Source organism: Cercospora beticola, chromosome 6, assembly GCF_033473495.1.
Source record: "Cercospora beticola chromosome 6, complete sequence".
In the NCBI taxonomy this organism is placed as follows: domain Eukaryota; kingdom Fungi; phylum Ascomycota; class Dothideomycetes; order Mycosphaerellales; family Mycosphaerellaceae; genus Cercospora; species Cercospora beticola.
Window position 1 is genome coordinate 1,163,048 of NC_088940.1, and position 19,707 is coordinate 1,182,754.

The 19,707-nt window shown below is 54.5% G+C and overlaps 8 protein-coding genes across 8 annotated transcripts; 3 read left to right on the forward strand and 5 right to left on the reverse strand.

Annotated features, from left to right (window-relative positions):
• Positions 1-2,052: 2,052 nt before the first annotated feature.
• On the forward strand, positions 2,053-3,135 carry RHO25_009570 (uncharacterized protein; the record flags this gene model as incomplete). The annotated part of the gene is made up of 1 exon (XM_023601101.2): positions 2,053-3,135. The coding sequence occupies one exon, from the start codon at positions 2,053-2,055 to the stop codon at positions 3,133-3,135; it is 1,083 nt and encodes a 360-aa protein (XP_023454137.1).
• Positions 3,136-4,170: 1,035 nt separating this feature from the next.
• Positions 4,171-5,274, reverse strand: RHO25_009571 (uncharacterized protein; the record flags this gene model as incomplete). The annotated part of the gene is made up of 1 exon (XM_023601102.2): positions 4,171-5,274. The coding sequence occupies one exon, from the start codon at positions 5,272-5,274 to the stop codon at positions 4,171-4,173; it is 1,104 nt and encodes a 367-aa protein (XP_023454138.1).
• A 381-nt stretch (positions 5,275-5,655) lies between these two features.
• On the forward strand, positions 5,656-6,759 carry RHO25_009572 (uncharacterized protein; the record flags this gene model as incomplete). Its single annotated transcript, XM_023601103.2, has 1 exon — positions 5,656-6,759. One exon carries the CDS (start codon positions 5,656-5,658, stop codon positions 6,757-6,759), a length of 1,104 nt encoding a protein of 367 aa, XP_023453588.2.
• A 277-nt stretch (positions 6,760-7,036) lies between these two features.
• On the reverse strand, positions 7,037-10,132 carry RHO25_009573 (uncharacterized protein; the record flags this gene model as incomplete). Its single annotated transcript, XM_023601104.2, has 1 exon — positions 7,037-10,132. One exon carries the CDS (start codon positions 10,130-10,132, stop codon positions 7,037-7,039), a length of 3,096 nt encoding a protein of 1,031 aa, XP_023453587.1.
• Positions 10,133-12,765: 2,633 nt separating this feature from the next.
• RHO25_009574 (uncharacterized protein) lies at positions 12,766-14,811 on the reverse strand (the record flags this gene model as incomplete). The annotated part of the gene is made up of 1 exon (XM_023601105.2): positions 12,766-14,811. The coding sequence occupies one exon, from the start codon at positions 14,809-14,811 to the stop codon at positions 12,766-12,768; it is 2,046 nt and encodes a 681-aa protein (XP_023453857.2).
• A 519-nt stretch (positions 14,812-15,330) lies between these two features.
• Positions 15,331-17,043, reverse strand: RHO25_009575 (uncharacterized protein; the record flags this gene model as incomplete). Its single annotated transcript, XM_023601106.2, has 3 exons — positions 15,331-15,598; positions 15,656-16,496; positions 16,554-17,043. The coding sequence occupies 3 exons, from the start codon at positions 17,041-17,043 to the stop codon at positions 15,331-15,333; spliced, it is 1,599 nt and encodes a 532-aa protein (XP_023453589.1).
• A 775-nt stretch (positions 17,044-17,818) lies between these two features.
• On the forward strand, positions 17,819-18,459 carry RHO25_009576 (uncharacterized protein; the record flags this gene model as incomplete). Its single annotated transcript, XM_023601107.2, has 2 exons — positions 17,819-18,205; positions 18,256-18,459. 2 exons carry the CDS (start codon positions 17,819-17,821, stop codon positions 18,457-18,459), a joined length of 591 nt encoding a protein of 196 aa, XP_023453591.1.
• Positions 18,460-18,576: 117 nt separating this feature from the next.
• RHO25_009577 (uncharacterized protein) lies at positions 18,577-19,473 on the reverse strand (the record flags this gene model as incomplete). The annotated part of the gene is made up of 2 exons (XM_023601108.2): positions 18,577-18,904; positions 19,034-19,473. The coding sequence occupies 2 exons, from the start codon at positions 19,471-19,473 to the stop codon at positions 18,577-18,579; spliced, it is 768 nt and encodes a 255-aa protein (XP_023453590.1).
• Between the last annotated feature and the right edge of the window lie 234 nt (positions 19,474-19,707).

Here is a 19,707-nt window from a genome sequence, read left to right on the forward strand (position 1 = left end):
GTGAAGCTGAATGTGGGCGGAGATGAACCAGCGGGTCTTTGTGCGACGAGTTGGAGTTGGAGGCTTGCCGTGTCTTGCTCGAGAGAGATTCGCAATTTGACGTATCACTATTGCGAGGCTTCACACATGTGTTGGACAGGACCACAAGGAACTGCGCAAGGCTTGGGGGAGAATGTGCACATGCAGGTTTCGGACGACAGCTGCACCCCAAAGGCTAAGTGATAGACTTGCGCACGATGACAGGGACGGCGCGACGGTCGAGACGGCTCCAGTACATGTGATGCCACGACCAGTAGGAACACGTTTTGGCATGCGACGACCTGTCTCACTCAGGAGGTCGGCAGTCGACGTTATGAAGAAATGGTGGCCGAGAAGCTTTAGAGTTCCAACCTTTCGGCTGGTCCCATGCTTTGCGACTCTCCCTTCGAGGTCACCCACTCGCCTGAGATGTCCGCCCAGCGACGATCACTCCTCCGACTTGACAGCTCCCTGCCCTGATGGGGGCCATGTTCTACTTCAGGCACGCGTCCACGACTCGAGACGCGTGCATGCCGTTGTGCGCCCCGCGGGCTGGCAAACGCGCTGCGGTCACTGTTTGCCACACTCGCGCAGCAGCAGTGGGCCGCGATTGAGTCGCTCGGCCTGTGGATACCAATATATCGCTCTGCGAGCAAGCGGCACGAGATGACTGGCGGTCAGAGAGCGTGGCATCGACTGCGGAGAGCGTGTTGTCCTCGCCTGCGACAGAGTATACGTCTCGCTATCTGATACGCGCGATCACCAGCTCGCCAGCGGGCCCCAGGCCACCAGATCCCCAGCAGGTCATCACGTCGTCGACCCCAGAGATACGCATCCAGAGCGCGTGTCACAAGGTGCTGGAGTCGGCCCAAGGTGGCAGCGTGGAGATCTGCTAGTCGCAGTCCGGCGCAGACCCCTCGCGTTACAATCTTCGGTACAGATTCTTTGTCAACCACGGACGCTGAGACGTCAGGGCTGGCCGACAGCTGCGTCCTTGCGGCGAGCGAGGCATGCCCCGGTCGTGTCTGCGTCGGCGGGTGGTTTGGCGACGCGCTGCGACGAGCAATTCTCGCTCGAGAGCCTATCGACACTGCCAGCGTCTACGATGGCCGTTGGCTTGCTAACGTGAAACGCGAGCAGGCCGTGGCGCTCTGCACGTAATGACTGAAACAAGCGGGCAGCGTGTGCTGTCAAATTACTCGCTCGGAGCTTTGGTGGCGACGCGCCTTGGCCCTCAGCTGGTTGGCGATCCCGGCCAATCATGCGCGCACCACGTCCCTGTGGGTCACATACCAAAAACCCAACCTGCCGCGCCAGCGACCTCCTGCATTGAGTATCAGTGGCAGGAAATGGCTAAGTATCTAATAAAGCGCGCCGCTCGTCAGGCGTTGTTTTCCAGCACTCCTCACCACAAACGATCTGTACCGATCGCTCGCCCTCTCGCCGACACCTAATTCACCACCCACGAGTTTCACTCCTTCCCAGCTTGCAGGGAAACGCCACGCTGCACTGAACCTCTTCCCGCCGTCAGGTACAGCATAGCCATCGCAGCCTTGTGCAGCCATCAGTACCACACGACCTGCCAACGGCCGATTGGAATTTTTCGATATATCTAGCACCTAGTCCGCTGGCCGGACCGAATTATAATCTTTGCACGCTTCGTCGTCCCGGTTTTTGCCCGAAACCAAAAAGTACCCTACACCGCTGGATCCTGGCCCACCTAGATCTCTTCCCATCTGCCTAATAATCTTGGTCTTCGAGCTCTTGCCAGGCTGCAACTGGATCCTAATCACCATTGTCGCCAACGAGCTTACGAGCTCTTCATTGTCTGGTCGACCGCATCGTGTGAATTGCCCATTGTGATAGGCAGCCATCACTCGACCTCACGATACCTATTGTTACTATCTACAATAGGCAGAAGCCCACTCCCCTCGACGATATAGCATCGTCAGTTCTTGGATCAATCGCCACTGGCACCATCAACAACACCGGAAATTTGGATCCAGCAACGGCATACCAAGCAACGCAACGATCATGGCATACTCACCCGCAACACCCGAGCAGAATGCTGCTGCGATGCAACATTTCATCTACCTACCTGTGTCGCAAGATATGATCAGCTATCTTGCCATCAAGGCTGCACAAGTCATTCGATGCGAAGGCAGCCAGCCAGTCTCGACAAACAACAAGGCTCTTCCACCCACACCTCCAACCACTCCTCCACAACAACAGCAAAACGCCGCCTACTTCGAGCCAGCTCTTCCGTCATTGGAACTGTTTATCACGGCCCTCGTGGAGAGGTCACATGTCCAAGTTCCGACGCTAATGACGTCCCTGGTCTATCTTGGCAGACTACAACAGCGTCTGCCTCCGGTCGCCAAGGGTATGCGATGTACCGCGCACCGCATCTTCCTCGCCGCTCTTATCCTTGCCGCGAAGAACCTCAACGACTCGTCGCCGAAGAACAAGCACTGGGCTCGTTATACGGCCGTACGAGGCTTCGACAACTTCGGCTTCAGCCTAACAGAAGTCAATCTCATGGAGAAGCAGCTTCTGGGCTTGCTCGAATGGGATCTGAGGGTCACTGAGGACGACCTTTACTACCATCTCGAGCCTTTCCTTGCTCCAATCCGATCGTATCAGATTCGCCAGGCAGAGAAGCAGCGCCAGCGTGAGGAACTGGCCGCATACGAGCAGCGCCAGCTCATCTTTGCAGCCCAACAACAAAGTCGGGCAGCAATGGAAGCTTCCCGCTACTACGAATCTCCTAGGTCGATGGGCCAGTACACACATCAGCAAACGATGTACTATCCTGGCTCATCGAACTCCTCATCTCGACTACCATCGAGAACGCCTTCGCTGTCTCCACCAACTCGAAGCCACTCTGCTGCCTCATCCGTATCTGCTGACTCTTACGCTTGCTCATCGTCCCCCGCAAGCCTCATGTCTTCGTACAATGAGCCCAGCACAGAGCTTCAGTATAAGCAAGCGCGACCGATCATCAGCCACAGCTTGCCACTCGAGCACACCGACATACCAGCAAAGAAACAAAAAGCCAACATCTTCTCGCGGTTTCTCCCGTCTACCCTGACACGCCCAGCCATCACTGGCTACTAGTCTGAACCCCGACTTTATTTCAAACACTCTTTATTATGTTTCTCAAGCCAACACCACGAGGCAGGACCGGGCGAGATTGGTGGCATTATCGGAGCTTAACAGACGATAACGGACGGCATCAGAGAAGCGAAGCAAAGCGAGCTTAACGCATGGTTTCACGAATTGATGACAACAAACTGCATGGCAAGGGAGCTGGGGAACACGAGCTGGCTCGTTCAAATGAGCGCTTTCTTGGTTTAATCAGCATTATACCACTTTGAATGCATTGCAAATGGCGCGAGGGAAGAGGCATGGAGACGGGGAACACCAAAAATTTCGCCGTCGATCTGGACTGGCACGATGGAAGGAAGTCTTTACTGTGCGTTTGCTGTAAAGATATTAGAGATGAGGACGGACCTACTACTGTCTGCATTGGATTGTCACGCTCGCTTGGATATGAGAGTGATCAAAGCAGGCGGTTGATTAGGCAGAATAGAATTGACAATGAATCGCCGCCCTCTTCGGCGAATTCGAAACTTTGCTACTTTGTACTTCTATTGTTCCAGATTTTTGAGATCCGATGTTCAAGCGATTATGATGAGGTGACCCCCTTGCATATCTTCAGACGCAACTCCGCATGTTCACAGTTCGGATAACGTCATGTTATAGTTTCATTGCAATATAGGTTGAAGTTCGTGTCGGAGATAGTTCGCAGGGTCGTGAAGGTGCAGAAAGCTTGCTGCCACTGCGGTACTTTGGAAAGTCTGAATATGGTTCATGCAAGCCGTTTCTCATACGAGTCGTAACAAGCGTTGCTCGCTGGAGCATTGGACGTTTCATTACTACTGAAGACTTGCTTCGAGGTCGCTATATTGGCAATCTAGGGCATCGAGTAATGCATCGTGCGATAGACAATTCTCTCGACAGTATCGTGACGTAGCGGGGGAGGGCTCTCGATCGCAGCGTAAGCACTCATGTAGCAGGGTTCATTCAGGCTTGAGAGTGCTGTGAAGCTACACATAGTTGTTCTAGGTAGTAGTCGACTCGACGTTAACGTCACCAGCTTACAAGTCCCTTCTCTCGATCGAAGCCACCGCGCAACTGGCGCTCTGGTTTGACAACTTTGCCTTGCAGTACTGTAAACCTCACCACATTCTCGCAATCCTCCGGCCGTATCCGGGCAAGCCAAATACATTGTGCAGCTTCCCCTTCAATTTCGTTCGCGGTGCCGTTGATTTGCTGTTGCACATTTCGCCGCGGTTCGGCTCGGCGATATACCATCATGTTTGCGCTGTACTTGTGGCCGCCGACATGTGAGATGAAGTAGATTCCCACGCCACCGGGCCGTTCATCGTGAAGATCTCTGTAGAGTCCAAGAGGTCGCAGGTGTCGTTCTAGTTCTTTTCGGAGGAGTGGTGCGGATTGGCCGCAGCGGGCATCGCGTGTTGCTTGTGAGCAGAGCAAGATGATGTACTTGTGGGGACAGGCGCGGAGAGATAGGCCAGCAGGAAGGTCCTTTGGAGGAGATGGCAGAGGGGTGTGTGGTGCATCACCATTGCCCTCTTCCTTGGCAGAGCCATTGGAGTCTTGGGTCTCCTCAGCATCGAGTGGCATTGTTGCAGTCGGAGCAGTGTTTATGACACTCTTGATCAGCTCCGGAACGTGCTTGGGTGTGACATTCTCGATGTAGGTGAAGGAGGGCATGAGCAACACTGTCGTCGGTCGATCGACACCATACGGTCCAACGTGATTGCCTGAGATATCCGGCGGTGGGATGTTGCTGGCACTCAGCATCAATTTCCCTCCTTCGACCTTGTCTATGTGCTCGCCCACGGCCTCCATGACGCTGCCTTTGACATCTTCCACTGATCGCACCCAATCCGTCTCACCAGTGGCCACAATGAGGTGTCTGGCGAAGCCGTTGATAAACCCATAGAGCTCGTCTTCCTCATCAATGGCGAATTTCCTCGGGTACGCTATCGAGCAGCTCGCGCAGTCGTGCAGGCACTCGTCGCCGTCGATCTCGGGTGTTGTTCGTGGGAAAAGAGCGTCTGCAGCTTTGGCAGTGTAGAAACCATCATCTCGCAGCTTGATGGCCTCGTCGCCGCGGCCTGACGTGACCCTGCGATAAATGGAACGAAGCATGCCGCCTGGTGACATATTTCGAAGCGGGCGGGTTATCAATCTTATAAGATCCACGGCGCTAATTCCGCGGGGTTGACGCGATGACTTATAGAACGCGGCTGGTCGGGAAACCACGAAGCGCGACGCGATTGCTGCCTGCAAAGAACAAAAGAAAACTCCAACTCCAATCGCAATAATGTGTCCCGAGACTCATTCACTTGCTGCTGACGAATGGGGAACCAAGAGTATATGCTATCAACCTCACTGCATGTACCTCTCGGACTCTCGTAACTCCGAGTCCACCAAATCCGACCCCCGAACGACGTGTAAAAAAGGCAAGCGTGGTTTCTAGCAAACATCGAAGGAATACGACAGCTGGCAGCACCAGAATGGCGTATGCGCGGCACGACCACGGCTATGTCAAGTTGTGTCATCTTCCTGGCCGGAGCGCCTGATTCGTCCGCAATAGACTGGTCGAAGTGGTCGGAGCAGGACGATGACCATGCAATATGTCTTCGCATCCGGCGGTATCTTGGGCTTGCGAATCGTGAAGACGACAACTCGTTGTACACTAAGACACAAGCAACGGCATCTCATCCCATTGCAAAGTGGCGACACGTGCCTCTCAACGAGGACGCTGAACCGGAGAAGCAACCAGAAGCAACACAGTTTTTGTCTTTCAACAATGCATCAAGAGAACAGCCCGACCAAGAGCACGTGAAATTTCTCGAATACTCGTTGGCAGCACTACAAAATCTCGACTCTTCACAGATTGCCTCAGCGCCTCTGGATTATTCCACATACGATGAGACCACTTTTGTGAGTGCACTTTCCTTCAATTCAGATGTCACGACATCACTTCCGACGACGGCTTCGATCTCAACGGATGCGTCCGACGAGCATCAGCAACAGATCGTGAACTTTGCAGGATACATCACAGACTTGAAGCGGATACCTACAGCACGCCATCTTGACTCTATTCACCCACAGACCATGACTATCAACGTTCTGGCCAGTGTCATCTCAACCCAACCACCACGCACGGTAAGGCTGCGCAAACGTGCTGCAGAGATGGATATCGTCGAGGTTCTGGTCGGTGACGAAACCAGAGCTGGCTTCAACATCAGCTTCTGGTTGCCGCCAACAGACAGCCAGCGCTCCAACGCTCCTTCCAGGTCTGAGGATCGCTCCAGTCTCAAGGCAGTCCTCGATGAGGTGAGAATCGGTGACTTACTTATGATTTCGAATATTGCTCTCGGCACATTCAGAAGCAACGTCTATGGCCAGAGCCTCAGCAAGAGGATCACGCGGAACAACACCTCTATCGTGAAGTTGTCAAAGGACATCGTCGGTCTTTCGGCGCCGACTATGGCCAAGCTGGGAAGAGTGCGGGATTGGAGCAGCAATTTTGTAGGGAACAAGGCAGGCGTGAAACGCGCTGCTTCACCAGATTCAACGCACTTAGGCCATCGGAAAAGAAGTTCGCTCTTGCCACCTGATACCCAGCCAGGCGGACTTTGAGCCACGACGAATGAGAAGCAGATGCAGTACAGAACGTGAAGTAGACAGAACAACAGTAGTAATGGACAGCTTGCATTTGCTTCAGTCCCTATTTCACAGAATATACAAACGTTAATTTTGAGACGGAAAGACCGCCATCATATATAATACAAGTTGGGTATCTTGATTCGAATTGAAAGACGCGCTCGAGGCGCGCGTTGTATGTCGCGGCGGCTTGCGCCTTCCTCAAAAGTTTCGAAGACGATGGTCCCGCCAAACAGCACACCAAGCCCAGACCTCAGTGCATCTTACTACTTCTCACCTTGGTCTGCAAACAGTCCTGACCGCCTCCGAGCTCTGCCCAGGCGTTCAGGACTTCTTCGCCAGCAGAAGTTATGCTCAGCATGCTGGCTCTTGAATCGAGCACCGAGTCTACGGTGTTCAATCTTGGCAGCGGGTCTCGAGATTTTTGTTTGCCCGGTGCGTTCTCATTTTTCGTGATTTCGATTTGATGGACTCCACCATGAGCTGATGCAGGACGGAGATCGGTGGAAGAGGCGGTGCGCGGCCAGTCGTATTGAGGGGTCTGGGGAGAAACTGCTGGGTGCTGAACGCTTACACGCGAAGCAGCGTTGATGAGATTGGCGAATGGTGAGGCTGAGTTGACAGAAAGACGAGGAGGATCTTGAGCAGTAAGTTGAGGTTGCGATGTCGATTTCAAGAGCTCTCTTTCAGATCCAGGGACATATGGCTTTGCCGGGAGGAGAACCATGTCGTGCTGTGCAAGATCTGCCGGCAACGGGTGTGGTGAATGGGGAGGGCATGGCCTAGAATAGTGGTGGCCGCTAAAGCACGAGACTGGAGATCTGTCTCGTGGCTCATCATGGAGCGAAGAACAGGATGGTTTGTGGGTGAGCGTGCTCACGGTGAATTGAGATCCAGAGCGTGAGTGGTATACGTTGCGTTCCGGACTCCTGGGTGGAAGAGGAGGGATTGCGCCTTGCACCTCCTCTATCACTGGCGAAGGGGGCACGCTGGAAGGTTGGCGAACGGTATGCCGACGCATTGTCTTCATGCCAGAATTCAGTGGAGGCACCGCCCCTTTGCTCGAGATGAATTGTTTGACTCTCAGGCGTACAGATTCCGTTTCACAGTCATCTGCTGAGAAATAGCCAGGTTTGTCAGCAGCGCTGTCTGTAGGCTGGGTGGATGTTGCGGGAGAATACCGCGTGGCTGGCAGGACTTCGCCACTGGGAGCTCTCGGTTTCCGCTGCTCGTTGGGCGAAGGCGGATGCGAAGATAGCGGCGCCGGAGGTCGCGACATGTCTAGGAACCTTTCCATCTGGAAGCGATCATCAACCTGCTCCTTGCGAATGAAGCTTAGCTGTCGACGCAGTTCAGTATCCTGGGTTGGGGTCTGTGACGAAGTACTAGTAAGTTCGCTTGCGCGGTTCTGTTCGACACTCTCCTTCTTTTTCAAATGCTTCAGAGCACGCTCCTCTGCGGTTGCTGTACGCTTTGCCAGTCGTTGTTGCTCTGTTCGCAATGCCAGCTGATAACCCTCCGTAAATGACAACTGCTGCATCGCCACTCGTTTTTGTCGCATTAGATCCAGCAGCATCTTCTCTTCTTCCGTAATCGCGACCATGTGTAGCGCGTCTTGAGGAGAACGATCAGCGGCATCTTGGTACGAAGTACCTGAGCTCCGTGTCTCCGTAGTCATGCCGGTGTTGCTTGTCTCTGTCGTTCCTGTCGTACAAGCTGATTCCAGGCTCAACCCGTTCAGGCGTCGCAAAGCGATAGGATCGGCGGTAACTTGGTAGGATGGACGTCGTTGGGATTGAGACGGCAGTGGCGGTGGCACATCGCGTCGATGGACTTCTGGTGAAGACGATGATGAGCGGGCGGAGCTGCGTTTGCTGTCTTCTTGGTGGCTGATCCGAGACCCATTGAGTTGAGTCGGCCTCGACACCCGGACAACGTCTAATGCAGATGCACTTGCAATCATGATGTTGCGGTCGTCGAAAATGCTATCTCGAATGGCAGGTAGATTCCCACGTCCCCTGCCTCCGCCCTCCGTTTCGCTGTCGTATTCATCCGACTCCTCCTCGTCATCCTCCTCTTCAAATTCTGACTCCGTCAAAGACAGAATGCTCTCCTGGTCAAGTGTGGATGCGGCAAGTCTCGGCTGAGCATGATGTCGCCGGTTGCCCAAATGCGATGACTGAATGCTGTCAGATCTGCTTGATCGGCTCGTGCGGTTCAATTTTGCTCGCTCCAATGCGCTCTCCACACTCTGCGGAGGCGGGTGATGGGAATCATGAGGTGTGCGTGGCCCACTGACGGATTTTTCGCTCGCCCGTGACATATGGCGATGGGGTCCACTGTACGCAGGCGGAAGGACATCGTCGCCAGGTAGCTCTTGCGGCTCGGGCTTTTCAACGTCGTCGTCGAGATCCTCTTCATCATCATCGTCATCCAGATATGCATCGAACCAGTTTTGAATGCCTTTCGGAGGCCGACGTACGTTGGTCTTGTGCTGATCGAGGATATCTTCATCGAATGGCCTGCTCGCACGAGAACTCGTTGCACTGGTGCCGGGCCTCGAGCTGGTGGGAGTTTTCAACTTCTTCAGCTTGCGGTCAGACGCGTTGGAGAAATGAAAGTCGGTCATGTCTGATGGAGATTGCGAAGGCCGTGGTTGTGAGGGAAGCGGTGGAGCAGACGGCTTTGGCTGAGGAAACAAGTGCACCAGATCTAAAGCCCGCGAGTTGGACTGCGCCTTGGTCGACGACCTCCGAACTTTGGTGGCCCGTTGGTGTCTATCGTCGCCCAGATCTGGTGCACTGGGCAGCCGGTGAAGCGAAGGTGGATCGGCAACGTTGTCAAAAATGGTAGGCGCGGGACTGCGAGGCGCCATGTCCCCCGTAACAGAGGTTTGTTGCGACATGTAATATGGGTGACGACCAGGGATGGCATACGCGGGACGCGCTGCAGCAGATGGTTCCCGGTGTGAATAAGGCAAGGTTGTGCCGTTTGAGGTGGAATGCAGCGGATTAGGTTGGCCAGCGTAAGGATAGGCATCATCAGGAGAGTAAGGACTCCATGGGCCACATGGCTGTGGCCCTGCTCTTGTAGGGGAGAAGGAGTCTTGCATTCGTGTAAAGATCTCGAGTGCCTTGTCCTCGTCGTCCTCGTTGAAGGAATCATCGAAGTCGCCGTGTCCTCTCAGAACGGCGGCGCTTTTTGAAGAGCGAAGGCTGCGGACGTTGGTGCCGACCAGCTGGGATGCCTTGAGGCCCGTCTTCACCGTCCCGATCTGGATGACAATGTCGGCATCGTTGACGTTGTTACTGGGACGAATTTGCTGAGAACCACGTCTGATGAAGCGCATCCTGGCCCCAGGATATTGGGTACTCGTCCGGGTGGGTAGGGCTTTCCGGCGCCACAGCCGCCCTCTTCAGCCCAGCGTCCACAATTCCTTGTGCGCCTTGCGGTCGTGCGTCTTCTGGAGGAGGAGGTTGAGCTGCAGAGCGGCACGCGTCCTTTGAAGTCGAGGTGAAGGAGGACCGGTGGTCGTCGCGTGCAGGCGATCCCGCGCCAGAACGAGCGAAGACGTTCGTGCCCGGCCAGCGACCGGATTTGCGCGATGCCAGCGTCGCTGATTTGGCATGGGATCGTCAGCCGGCGGGCTGCCGATGAATTAAAGTCGTCGCGCCCATACCAGCAGCCAGCGGGCCAGCAGGCCTCTGTCACCACTCTGTGGCCCCCCAAGAACAGTGCATCAGGCCCTAACGGCGAGCACGGCGCTTTGCCTGCCACGCAACCCGTGGGCACGCAGGGAATGGCTCTGTTGTGCAGCGCGCGCCTTCACACCCATCCACGGCCGCATCTTGATGAATTTCCCGTTCTGTCTTACTTGCTGACTGCCGCGGATCAGCCATTCGACGAGGTGATCGCTCAGCTCCACTGACTAAGACCAGACATCCTCCGCACGCTCCGGACCACGGCGGCCGTGGTGCCAGTGCCAGTCTAACCAGGCAGCTGAGCGACCGGCGGGAAAGGCAGGCCAGGCGATACAGGAGCACATCCATGCTGGACTGCCTCCTCTTGACAAAGTCCGACGTCGACTGACAGCATCTCCGGAGGGATGCCCTGCTTTTCGTATCTGCCCGGTCCCAGTCACGCTTTCGCCAGCCCCGGATCGCTGCTCCGCTTACTATGCTTGCCGAGCGTACCTTTATACGGCCAGTGCTGCCTCGAAACCGCATCGGCAATTTCTCAGTCGTTTACTGGAAGGCCGAATGTGCATTTCTTGAAACTCGCCACATACAAAACCAGGCAGTTGCGGCCATTGACGGAGTGGTTCGCGAGGCGGCGAACGACGTCGCGACCCCTCGCGTTCATGCCGTCTACATCTCGTGAAGATGACCCGATTCGTGCTCTGCCAGCCTTCAATCCTGGTCCAATCCAATCACATGCATTTCCCACAAAGGCAAATCATATTCTCGGCCTTGGTACGAGAGTCGACCAAGCCTTTGAGCAAGAACAAGAATTTCCATCATCGACCAAATCGTCACTTCCTTCGACAACATTTGAAGTTAGGAGTCACGAACTGGAGCACAACAATGCACTCTTCACGTCTCATGTAGATTGAAGTCCCCGTGCACTGCTCGATTTGCACCAAGGCTGTGATGCCTGTCAGAACTCCGAACTGCAGGGATCTCCAAATTCGCACTCAATTTTTGTTTCGCAATGCAGCACTGGCCACTTCACAACGGAGATCAAGATCAATATCGACCGAGCAACGAGTGTCTGCCAAACGGCCAAAGAAACAGCACTTGCGGATGCTCCAGCTTCACAGTCCAAACACACACACGTCAACCATTCATTAATTCTCGCAGGATCTGTTGACGCGCGAGTTCCCAGGTGAGATGATCCCTAGGGTTAAAAGGGGTCGACCAACCAAATAGCTCATGAAATTTGTTTTCCTAATCAAATTACCAGTAAAATTCATGCTCAGTACAGTGAGTGAAAGGTGAGAAAGTGTGCGATACTAGTACTGATTGCTGGCCTCTGATTTTCGGAGACGGAGACGGAGAACAAACACCGACGTGATGTGCTTTGAGAGCCCGTGAAGACATGATCGTCTGCTAGGAACAAATCTCCACAAAAGCTGTAACAGTGCATGGTATGCATGCTGGTCCAGCCTCCAGGACACATCAGTGCTCTTCCCACCAGCATCCAAAAACTGTGATGAATTCCAGCCTGGAAACCTCGTCATCCACAAAAAAAATCCCGCCAGGAAACTCGCAACTAGGGCTACAGTCCAAACGGAAGTTTGTTGGCCGTCACACAAAAGGAAAATACTTCGTCCACAAGGCAGACTTGATCCTTGATCACAACCTCTTACCCCTTTATGTGCACGAACCTGATGTGTACCCCGAATTGTTCCAGATCAGTCCAGCAGGCGGGGAAAGTCCTGGACATCAGCGCGGCTCGTTGACACGGGAGCATCGTTCTGCTTCCGGCTGTAGGCAATAGCAAGCAGTCCTTGGTGACAATCCGCGTGACAGCCTATCGTTGGTCGTTCCGTTGTGATGGTATCGGTCATGAGCACGCGTGCCACACGTGGCGGGCTTGTAGTTTTTTCTCGCCCTGGTCTCTGGCACGATGCAACTGCTCAATTTCAGGACGGAAACACGCGTAATACCTTTGGTGGGAATCTTCAAGCCATTCGTTATAGCATGCTACAGTAGTGAAATGAGCAGCTATGTCAATGGTTGAACGTCCTCATTTGCATCTACTCTTGATGGCACAGGCATGTGTCCTTGCGACTGTCACCGTGCCTCTCGAGCTGCAAGTTTTTTGTGCGCTTTTACCATTTCCCACTTGCTGCGCTTCTCATGCGGTCTTCGAATGGAAGCGCGCAGCGTGAGCTGTATGCACACCAATGCCTCTCTTGTCCCCTTGCTCATGTGATTTCTGCTGACTTGTGGGAACGCATCGCTCCGTGCCAGCACAGTCCTAGTCTGCCTGGTAAGCCACGCACCCACTGTGCTCCAGCAGTGACAGCACCCGAGAGCTGTTTGCCAACCTCTCCCACGACTCTCTCATCTTCAATGTGGAGCGATCACGACTCCAGGCACACGCAGCGCGGAACTGCTCTTGCGTGAAGAGGCCAAGCGCATGCTTGTTGACGGTACTGGCCACGATCAACTCAAACACATACTGTGGCAGCTGGGTTGGAACAGTCGAATCGCGGAAAGCCATCATGCCTCCCTTTCTCTCAATCATGTCCTCCTGCCAGCGCACAAAACGCTCCGGATTGTCATCGCGCACCACGAGACCGTCCATCTTCTGAGTCACGGCCGGCAAGTCGCTGCCTTCACTAAAAGCGCCCTTGCGATGTGGCTTGAAGATCATTTTCGGGGTGGTCGGGATGTTGGTGACGTCGGTGATTGCGAACTCCGGCTCACCAGGCGTTGCGCCTGTGTTAACAGTGAGTGTCTGTGCATATGTGCCTTGACGGGCACCGTGATTGCCATTGCGCGATGAATGCGGCGGTTCGTGTTCGTCATTGAGCTGCGATGGTCCGGAGTTCGAGGTCTTGCAACCTGTGTGCAGTTTGTAGTACGTGCCTTGATGGATTCTGTAGCGGTTGAGCACCGTCGATGAAGAAATGATGCGCAGACCAGCGCGCCACAGCTCCACTTGGGAGACACCAGAGTTGGCTATGATGTGGCGCTGAAGTTTCATGCGCAGACTCTCGATCTCCGAAAAGCCGTGCTCGCCTTCATCCGCAGCCGTGTTAGAACGCACACTTGCTCGACGATGACCTGCGCTTGCACGCAAGACTGACTTGCTGTCTTCAGGAGAGTAATCCAGCGTACTACCGTCGTCGAGCATCACCTGTTTACGAAAGATCTCGGTCTTCTTCAGCAAGAGCAGACCATCTTTGCCCAGCGCGGTCTCCTGTGCGTCCCAGTCGAGCCCAGTAGAGGCAGAGTCCTGAGCATAAGTTCGAATGCCAGAGCTTGCGGGCGCAGCGTTGACTGCATCAATAAGCTGAATCGGGTAGTAATGATCCTCGAGCACGTAGGACAGCCACAAGGCGCCAGCATCCGTGAGACCGACATTGGTCAGGGTGATGTATGGGATACCACGCAATCCGCATCTGCGCTTCACGAATCCGCCTTTTGCCATAGCATCGCTGAAAGCCGCACTAGTCGGCGTCCCAGCTGTCTCGTGATCCTCTTCCATGTTAAGGGAGCGGACAGAAGCGCCGCCACCAACCAGCACTGGATCGATACGTGGCTCATGGCAATGCACTTTCGCCAAGATCTCCATTGCTCGTGCGCCCAGATCGACATTGCCAGAGAGATCAAGACGTCTGAGCTTGAAACAATCCTTGAAAGATCGAAGAAACAGCTCCCATTCGTCGGCTTGTTGGTCGGTCTCCACTCGGATGTTGTTGTTGGAAAGATTGAGGGTCTTGAGGGTCAAGTGAGCGGCCTTGATGACCGGTGCGAGCTGCGCCAGCGTGGTTGTAGTGATGCCGTTGTCACTGATGTTCAGATCTTCCAGCAGAACCGATGCGCCAGTGACCTGTTTGGTCAGAGCGGTCGCCATCCGCGTGGCCATCGCGCAAGCGCCTTCATCGCCAAGTTGCTTCGCCGGAGCCTTGATATCCAGGTAGTGCACCACATCCTCGCTGATCGCGCTGTAGTTCAGGCTACTGACATTGCTTCCAATGCTGGACTTGCGCGCCTTCACCACCTGCTTCTCTACATCTTTGACTACCTTGTCCACCTCCTTTTCCACATCTCTGCCAATAATGCCGCCCAACTTCTCGCCGCTGTTTGGTCTGTTCGAGTAGTCGAACTTGTTTGACTTACCCATGGTGGTTGTTGGCGACGACTCGATGTCGGCGCCGACGTGGACGAAGCCGGTGTCGAGGGACAAAGCACTGCTGTCCAGTGAACGCGCAGTGCGAGGCTTGACGCTGGTGGAGAGCGACAGAGCACTGCAGACTCTTCTCAAGCCGCGATCAATGATGTCGCGGTGCTTCATCGGTGAGTGACCGCGTTTGGCGGCGGGTGTGTGTGTTGATGTTTTTGGAACAAACGTGCGAGGAAGCGCGCAACTGCACTTTTCCGTCACAAATGCTTCAAACGTCGGAAGGGGCTCTCGGCAAGACGCGCACTCCCGCCGCTCCATTCACTTAGGAGTTGCCTAATCGGCAGTTCTTGTTTGCTCGTTCACTTAAGGTTGCAGCTTGAGTTCAACGCGTGGTCTGCATCTGAGCGCTGATGTCAATCGATGACTGCTCCAACGCGCTTGTGATACCCCTGACCTATCCCTCTACCGGTGCTGTGTTCACGTACTCCGCAGCGCTGGCGATAACGCGACCCAATACCCCCCTATGCCCATAGTCCAACTGAACGCCTCGCTGTACCCGTTCTCTCCATAAATATTTCACAAAAAGATCATTCATTCATTTCGCCATCCCATCACAGAATCCCATGAGGAGCTCAGCGGTCCATACCCATACTCGTCCGCAGAAGAGAATCGTCGTGGATCGGATGCATACTATGCATCCTTGATGCGCACTGTACTGTCCACCAAAAGAGGGAATGTCTGAGCGAATCTGGTCCCGAGACTCCAATTATTCAGATCACGTAAATGATGCTCGAAAGCTGGATTCAATTCGAGCGTTGCTCCGTCGTTGCCCGATCTTAGCAACACACAGTCGTGAGGAAGCGGCCAGTTCAGAGACAAGGTCGTGGTGTAGGAAACAAAGAAGTCCTCAAACTTCACTTCACCTTCGCGGAGCGCAATCTGTGAGCGCATGTAAGGCCTGTCGTACGGTCAGCAGCGAAACTCGTGCATCACAGTCTTAAGCTCAGATTCGTACCAAGGAAGATAGTCTGCCCATGCTACATGAGCTTTCTCCAGCTGCACCGCAGTCGGGCGACACCACTCTGGTAGGCGCTCATAGCACTTTTCGCAGGGACATATGAGCCAGCGCAAGACCAGGAACATGATGTAAAGCACAGCAACCTTTTCCGGTAGCTGTGCAACGTCGGGAAATTTGGAGAGAATGTCGATCAGAAGTGCCGAAACCTGGTGACATTCCGAACGTCGACTGCCATCGCCAGGATCGACCATTGCTGCGAACGCCGGGTAGTCGGGCCCTATAGCCTCTTGCATGGATGTACCGTCTTGCATCATCTTTCTGCGGCTTCGAAAGGCATCAAGGAGCAGTGAGTCTAGAGGGCACGAAGGGGGCCCTTGATTGGTGATGCGAGCATAAACGGGCAAATCTGGTGATCGTGAAGGTTGATAGGATTCTGTTGGTGGCGAGGCAGTGGTTTCGTGGGACTGCTGAGCATTGTCCAGGACATAGCTGAGTCCCAAGCGATCCCCATTGCTGTGATGATGCGGCTGTGCTGAGGTTTGCCTACGTTGTTCATATCGTCCTTCGTTCGGCGACTGAGAGTAACGTTGGTGCACTGCGTTCCGGCCGGCTTCAGAATCTCCGTTGTGGTATGCAGAGCCACCTGAATCGGTCGAATGGCCAGCAGTTGGTGTCTGCCCTGAAGACTCTGTGCCCGGAGATCTCAGTTGTGGATGTAAATTAGGATTCTGTTGTGGTTGTTCGCTGTACCGATGTCCTTGATCCTGTGGGTAGCTAGAATTATTGAGCACGGTCAGCGGCGGCAGAGGACTCTGCTGTGCCGTCAAAGCCGCGAGCTCTATATCGTCGTCTGTGAGTAAGGATGGATCGATTAGTTGCTCAAATGTGAACGTACCATTAAGGCTGGGATGTGGTTGCTGTGACGCTGCTCCTGCTATGCCTGCCACTGCTCCCAGACGTCGACGCAGCTCTTCGCATTCCGCCAGTGCCCTGTCCCTCTCCTGAACTACGCGCTGCAAGTCTTGGAAGGGCTGCTGGCTTTCGAGTTCTCTGATTCTCCGCTCGAGGCTCTCGATGGTATTCCGCGTCCGCTCTCTGATTGCTCTCTGTGCCTCTCTGTCGTTCGCCCGCTTTTTCGCTAGTTGCTCGGGCGTCAGGTTTGCGACGCCTCTGCTCCCTGGCGCGCCGGTCGCGCGCCGCTTGCGTGAATTCGTGGCATTTGGAGTGGGGATGTGATCTTGCGACAACGCTGCTGCTGCCGTTGCTGTCGCCGCTGCGTTGGCGGCATCGCCAGCGCCATGTGTTGACGGTCCATGCGAAGAGTATGGAGGCGATGGACCTATCGGCTGCTCCATGTCGTGGAAGCTGGGAGCGTGTCTTGTCATGCAACCTCGGTGACAGAGTGGAAAATGAATCAGTCTCAATCTCGAAAAGTGGGCCCGACCAGCTCAAGAGCGCCGAGCCTATTGGTAGGGAAAGAAGCACGAATGTTGTGTGCGGCAGTAATTCGCTCGCCGCGTAAATTGCGTAGAACAGTACGGAGGTAGAAGCATCAACGCGCGGAGCACTGCCCTCACATTATTGTGTCGCGGCCAGAGTTGTTGCGGGCCTGCCGCCGTACATGGACGTGACTCAGGCCCTCGAGACCGCTTCGAACTCTGCCGTGAGCTCGGGCCTATTGCTCACGTTGTATGTATGTCTCCAGAATGCACCTCGACGATGGGCTACAGTAGGAGCGTTCTTATCGCACGAATACCTTGCTATCCACTGAAAATTCTTCTGCCATGTGCGTGGCATTGCGTGTCTTCGTAACGAGGATCATCAGCGGGATTCGCGTTTGATCCGCGGAAGCTAGTCTAGCATGACTCGAGCTGCACCATTTCCAATGATAAACAGCAGCAGCAGCAACGCGGGCTGGTGGCAAGTCGAGCTTCAAAGCATTGTAGCGGCCTGCGAGACGCGAACGTAGCTTTCGCTAGCATTATTGCCGCAGTGAAATACACTTGCCAGAAAACTTGATGATCTTGCCATCCCTGTTATGCCACGTGCTGGCGTCTGCTAGCGTGTCTCCAGATGAAGCTTCGCGCGTGAACCGCAGCTCATCCATCTCTCACTGTCTCGCTCTACAGAGAGCCATCTCCCGGTGCAAGGTTTGTGACGATGGCCGCTCGACCCGCGCCTTCTGCGAAGCGAACTTCAGCTGCTGTGCCAGCCGAGCTGTTTACCAGACCGCCTTGCAAGATACATCCTTCCGCCGTGGTTTCGGAGAAAGCGCAAATCACCGGAACGCACACCGTGGAACTGTGTGAGGACAGCGTCTTACATCCGCACTCCAAGATCAAGGCAGAGCGTGGCATCGTATACATTGGCAAACGCACAATCATATGCGGGGCTACCACGGTCGGAGTGCTAGAAGGGGAAGGCAATGTCATCGTTGGAGATGAAGTAACAATCGAGGCCGGCGCCGTGGTTGAGGCCAAGAGTGTCGGCGATGGCACTGTGATAGAGGCGAAGGCGAAGATTGGTAGAGGTGCCGTGATCGGAAAGGTATCACAAGTGCGACACCTTGTGCGATTGGACTGCTGACAGTGAACAAGCATTGCAAGATCACGCCGCTGTCTGAAATTTCTGCGGATGAACAGCTGCCTGACTACACTATCGTCTATGGAGACAATCAGCGGCGACACGACCACACTATGGCCGACAATGCCGAGATCCGCGACGCGCAGCGCAAAGGCCAAGTCCTCCATATCGAAACGCTGCAAAAGCTCATTCCCAACGCGTCCCATAAGTGGACATGATCGAAGGGTCAGACCGAATTGCAGTACATGCAGTCGTGACCGCCTAGTCATTCGAAAAAGCCTTTTCGCCCCATTCAAAGCCATACCGATGCCAGTACTCCGGAATGCCGTCCCCTTTCACTTCTCTCGGCGTCCATGAGAGTGTCTTGTCGTTGTGACAGAGCAGACAGTGATCATGTCGACATAACCTCTAAGGACACCGGTGTTTACGATCTGACCAACAATGCTCCCTAAAGCATATAGCATAGTTTCCGGATTGGTCTCTCGATCGGACAGGGACATGTAGTGATCATCGTCATACTGGCGTGTGACGTCCTCGCGGCTTTCCAGGCTGATCCTCAGCTCTTCGAGGTGCATTCTGGCTGGAAGGCGATACCCGGGGTTGAATCTGGGTCCGCAGTGAAGAATGAAATTCAACGTCTGATAGAGGCCGCTTGTGATGCCACTAGTGATCGGTCAGTGTCATCTGGGTTCTCAGATCGAAGCTTCGCAGTCTGTAAATGCCTGAAGGAGGAGCTGCACACAGTCCCCACAGCGAGATAGGAAATATGTCTTTGACAATCGAGACACTTACTGCGGACCGCCATCGCCCCACGACTGGAACCCTCTCTTGGTATTATAGCTGGCTTGCAGGATGCGGACTTGATTCGGCGGACACGGAATGCGCTGCCATGTGGTATGTCCCAATGCCATCCCTCCTCGTTTCCCTTCGAGTTCCAGAGACCAAGTAGTAGTTTGGGGATTTTCCAAGAACGACTTCTCTTTCATGACTGACTGCATTTCGCAAGCGAGGTCCTTGCAAGTGAGCATGATGCTTAGCCAGGGAACGATGAGGTCTGCATCTCTGTCGACCTCCGGTATACTCCGAAAGCCATGCTCCTGTGTATGGGTATCTCGCCAGCCGTTCAGAATCGTGCACTGCAGGTCCAAGGCGAAAACGTGCCGATATATCTCCAATCGCAACTCTCTGGGCAAGCCCAAAAGACTTGCTTGGCTCGTCGATCTCGTGTCCATCACATGGATAGGTCGCGCAACACCGGTTGGGATAGCTATTCTCCTGTCTATGGGGTTGGCACCTGGAGACGGATATGCACTGACAACTTGACGACTGCTGCTCTTAGCTCGGAGCTCGGAACGTCATTGCGGGGTCGGCCCGATTGAGACATCCGAATCCCACGCCCGCTTATCTGCAGAACACATCCTCCAATGTTTGTTCACATTGGGATGCCACAGGCTCACTGTATCGAC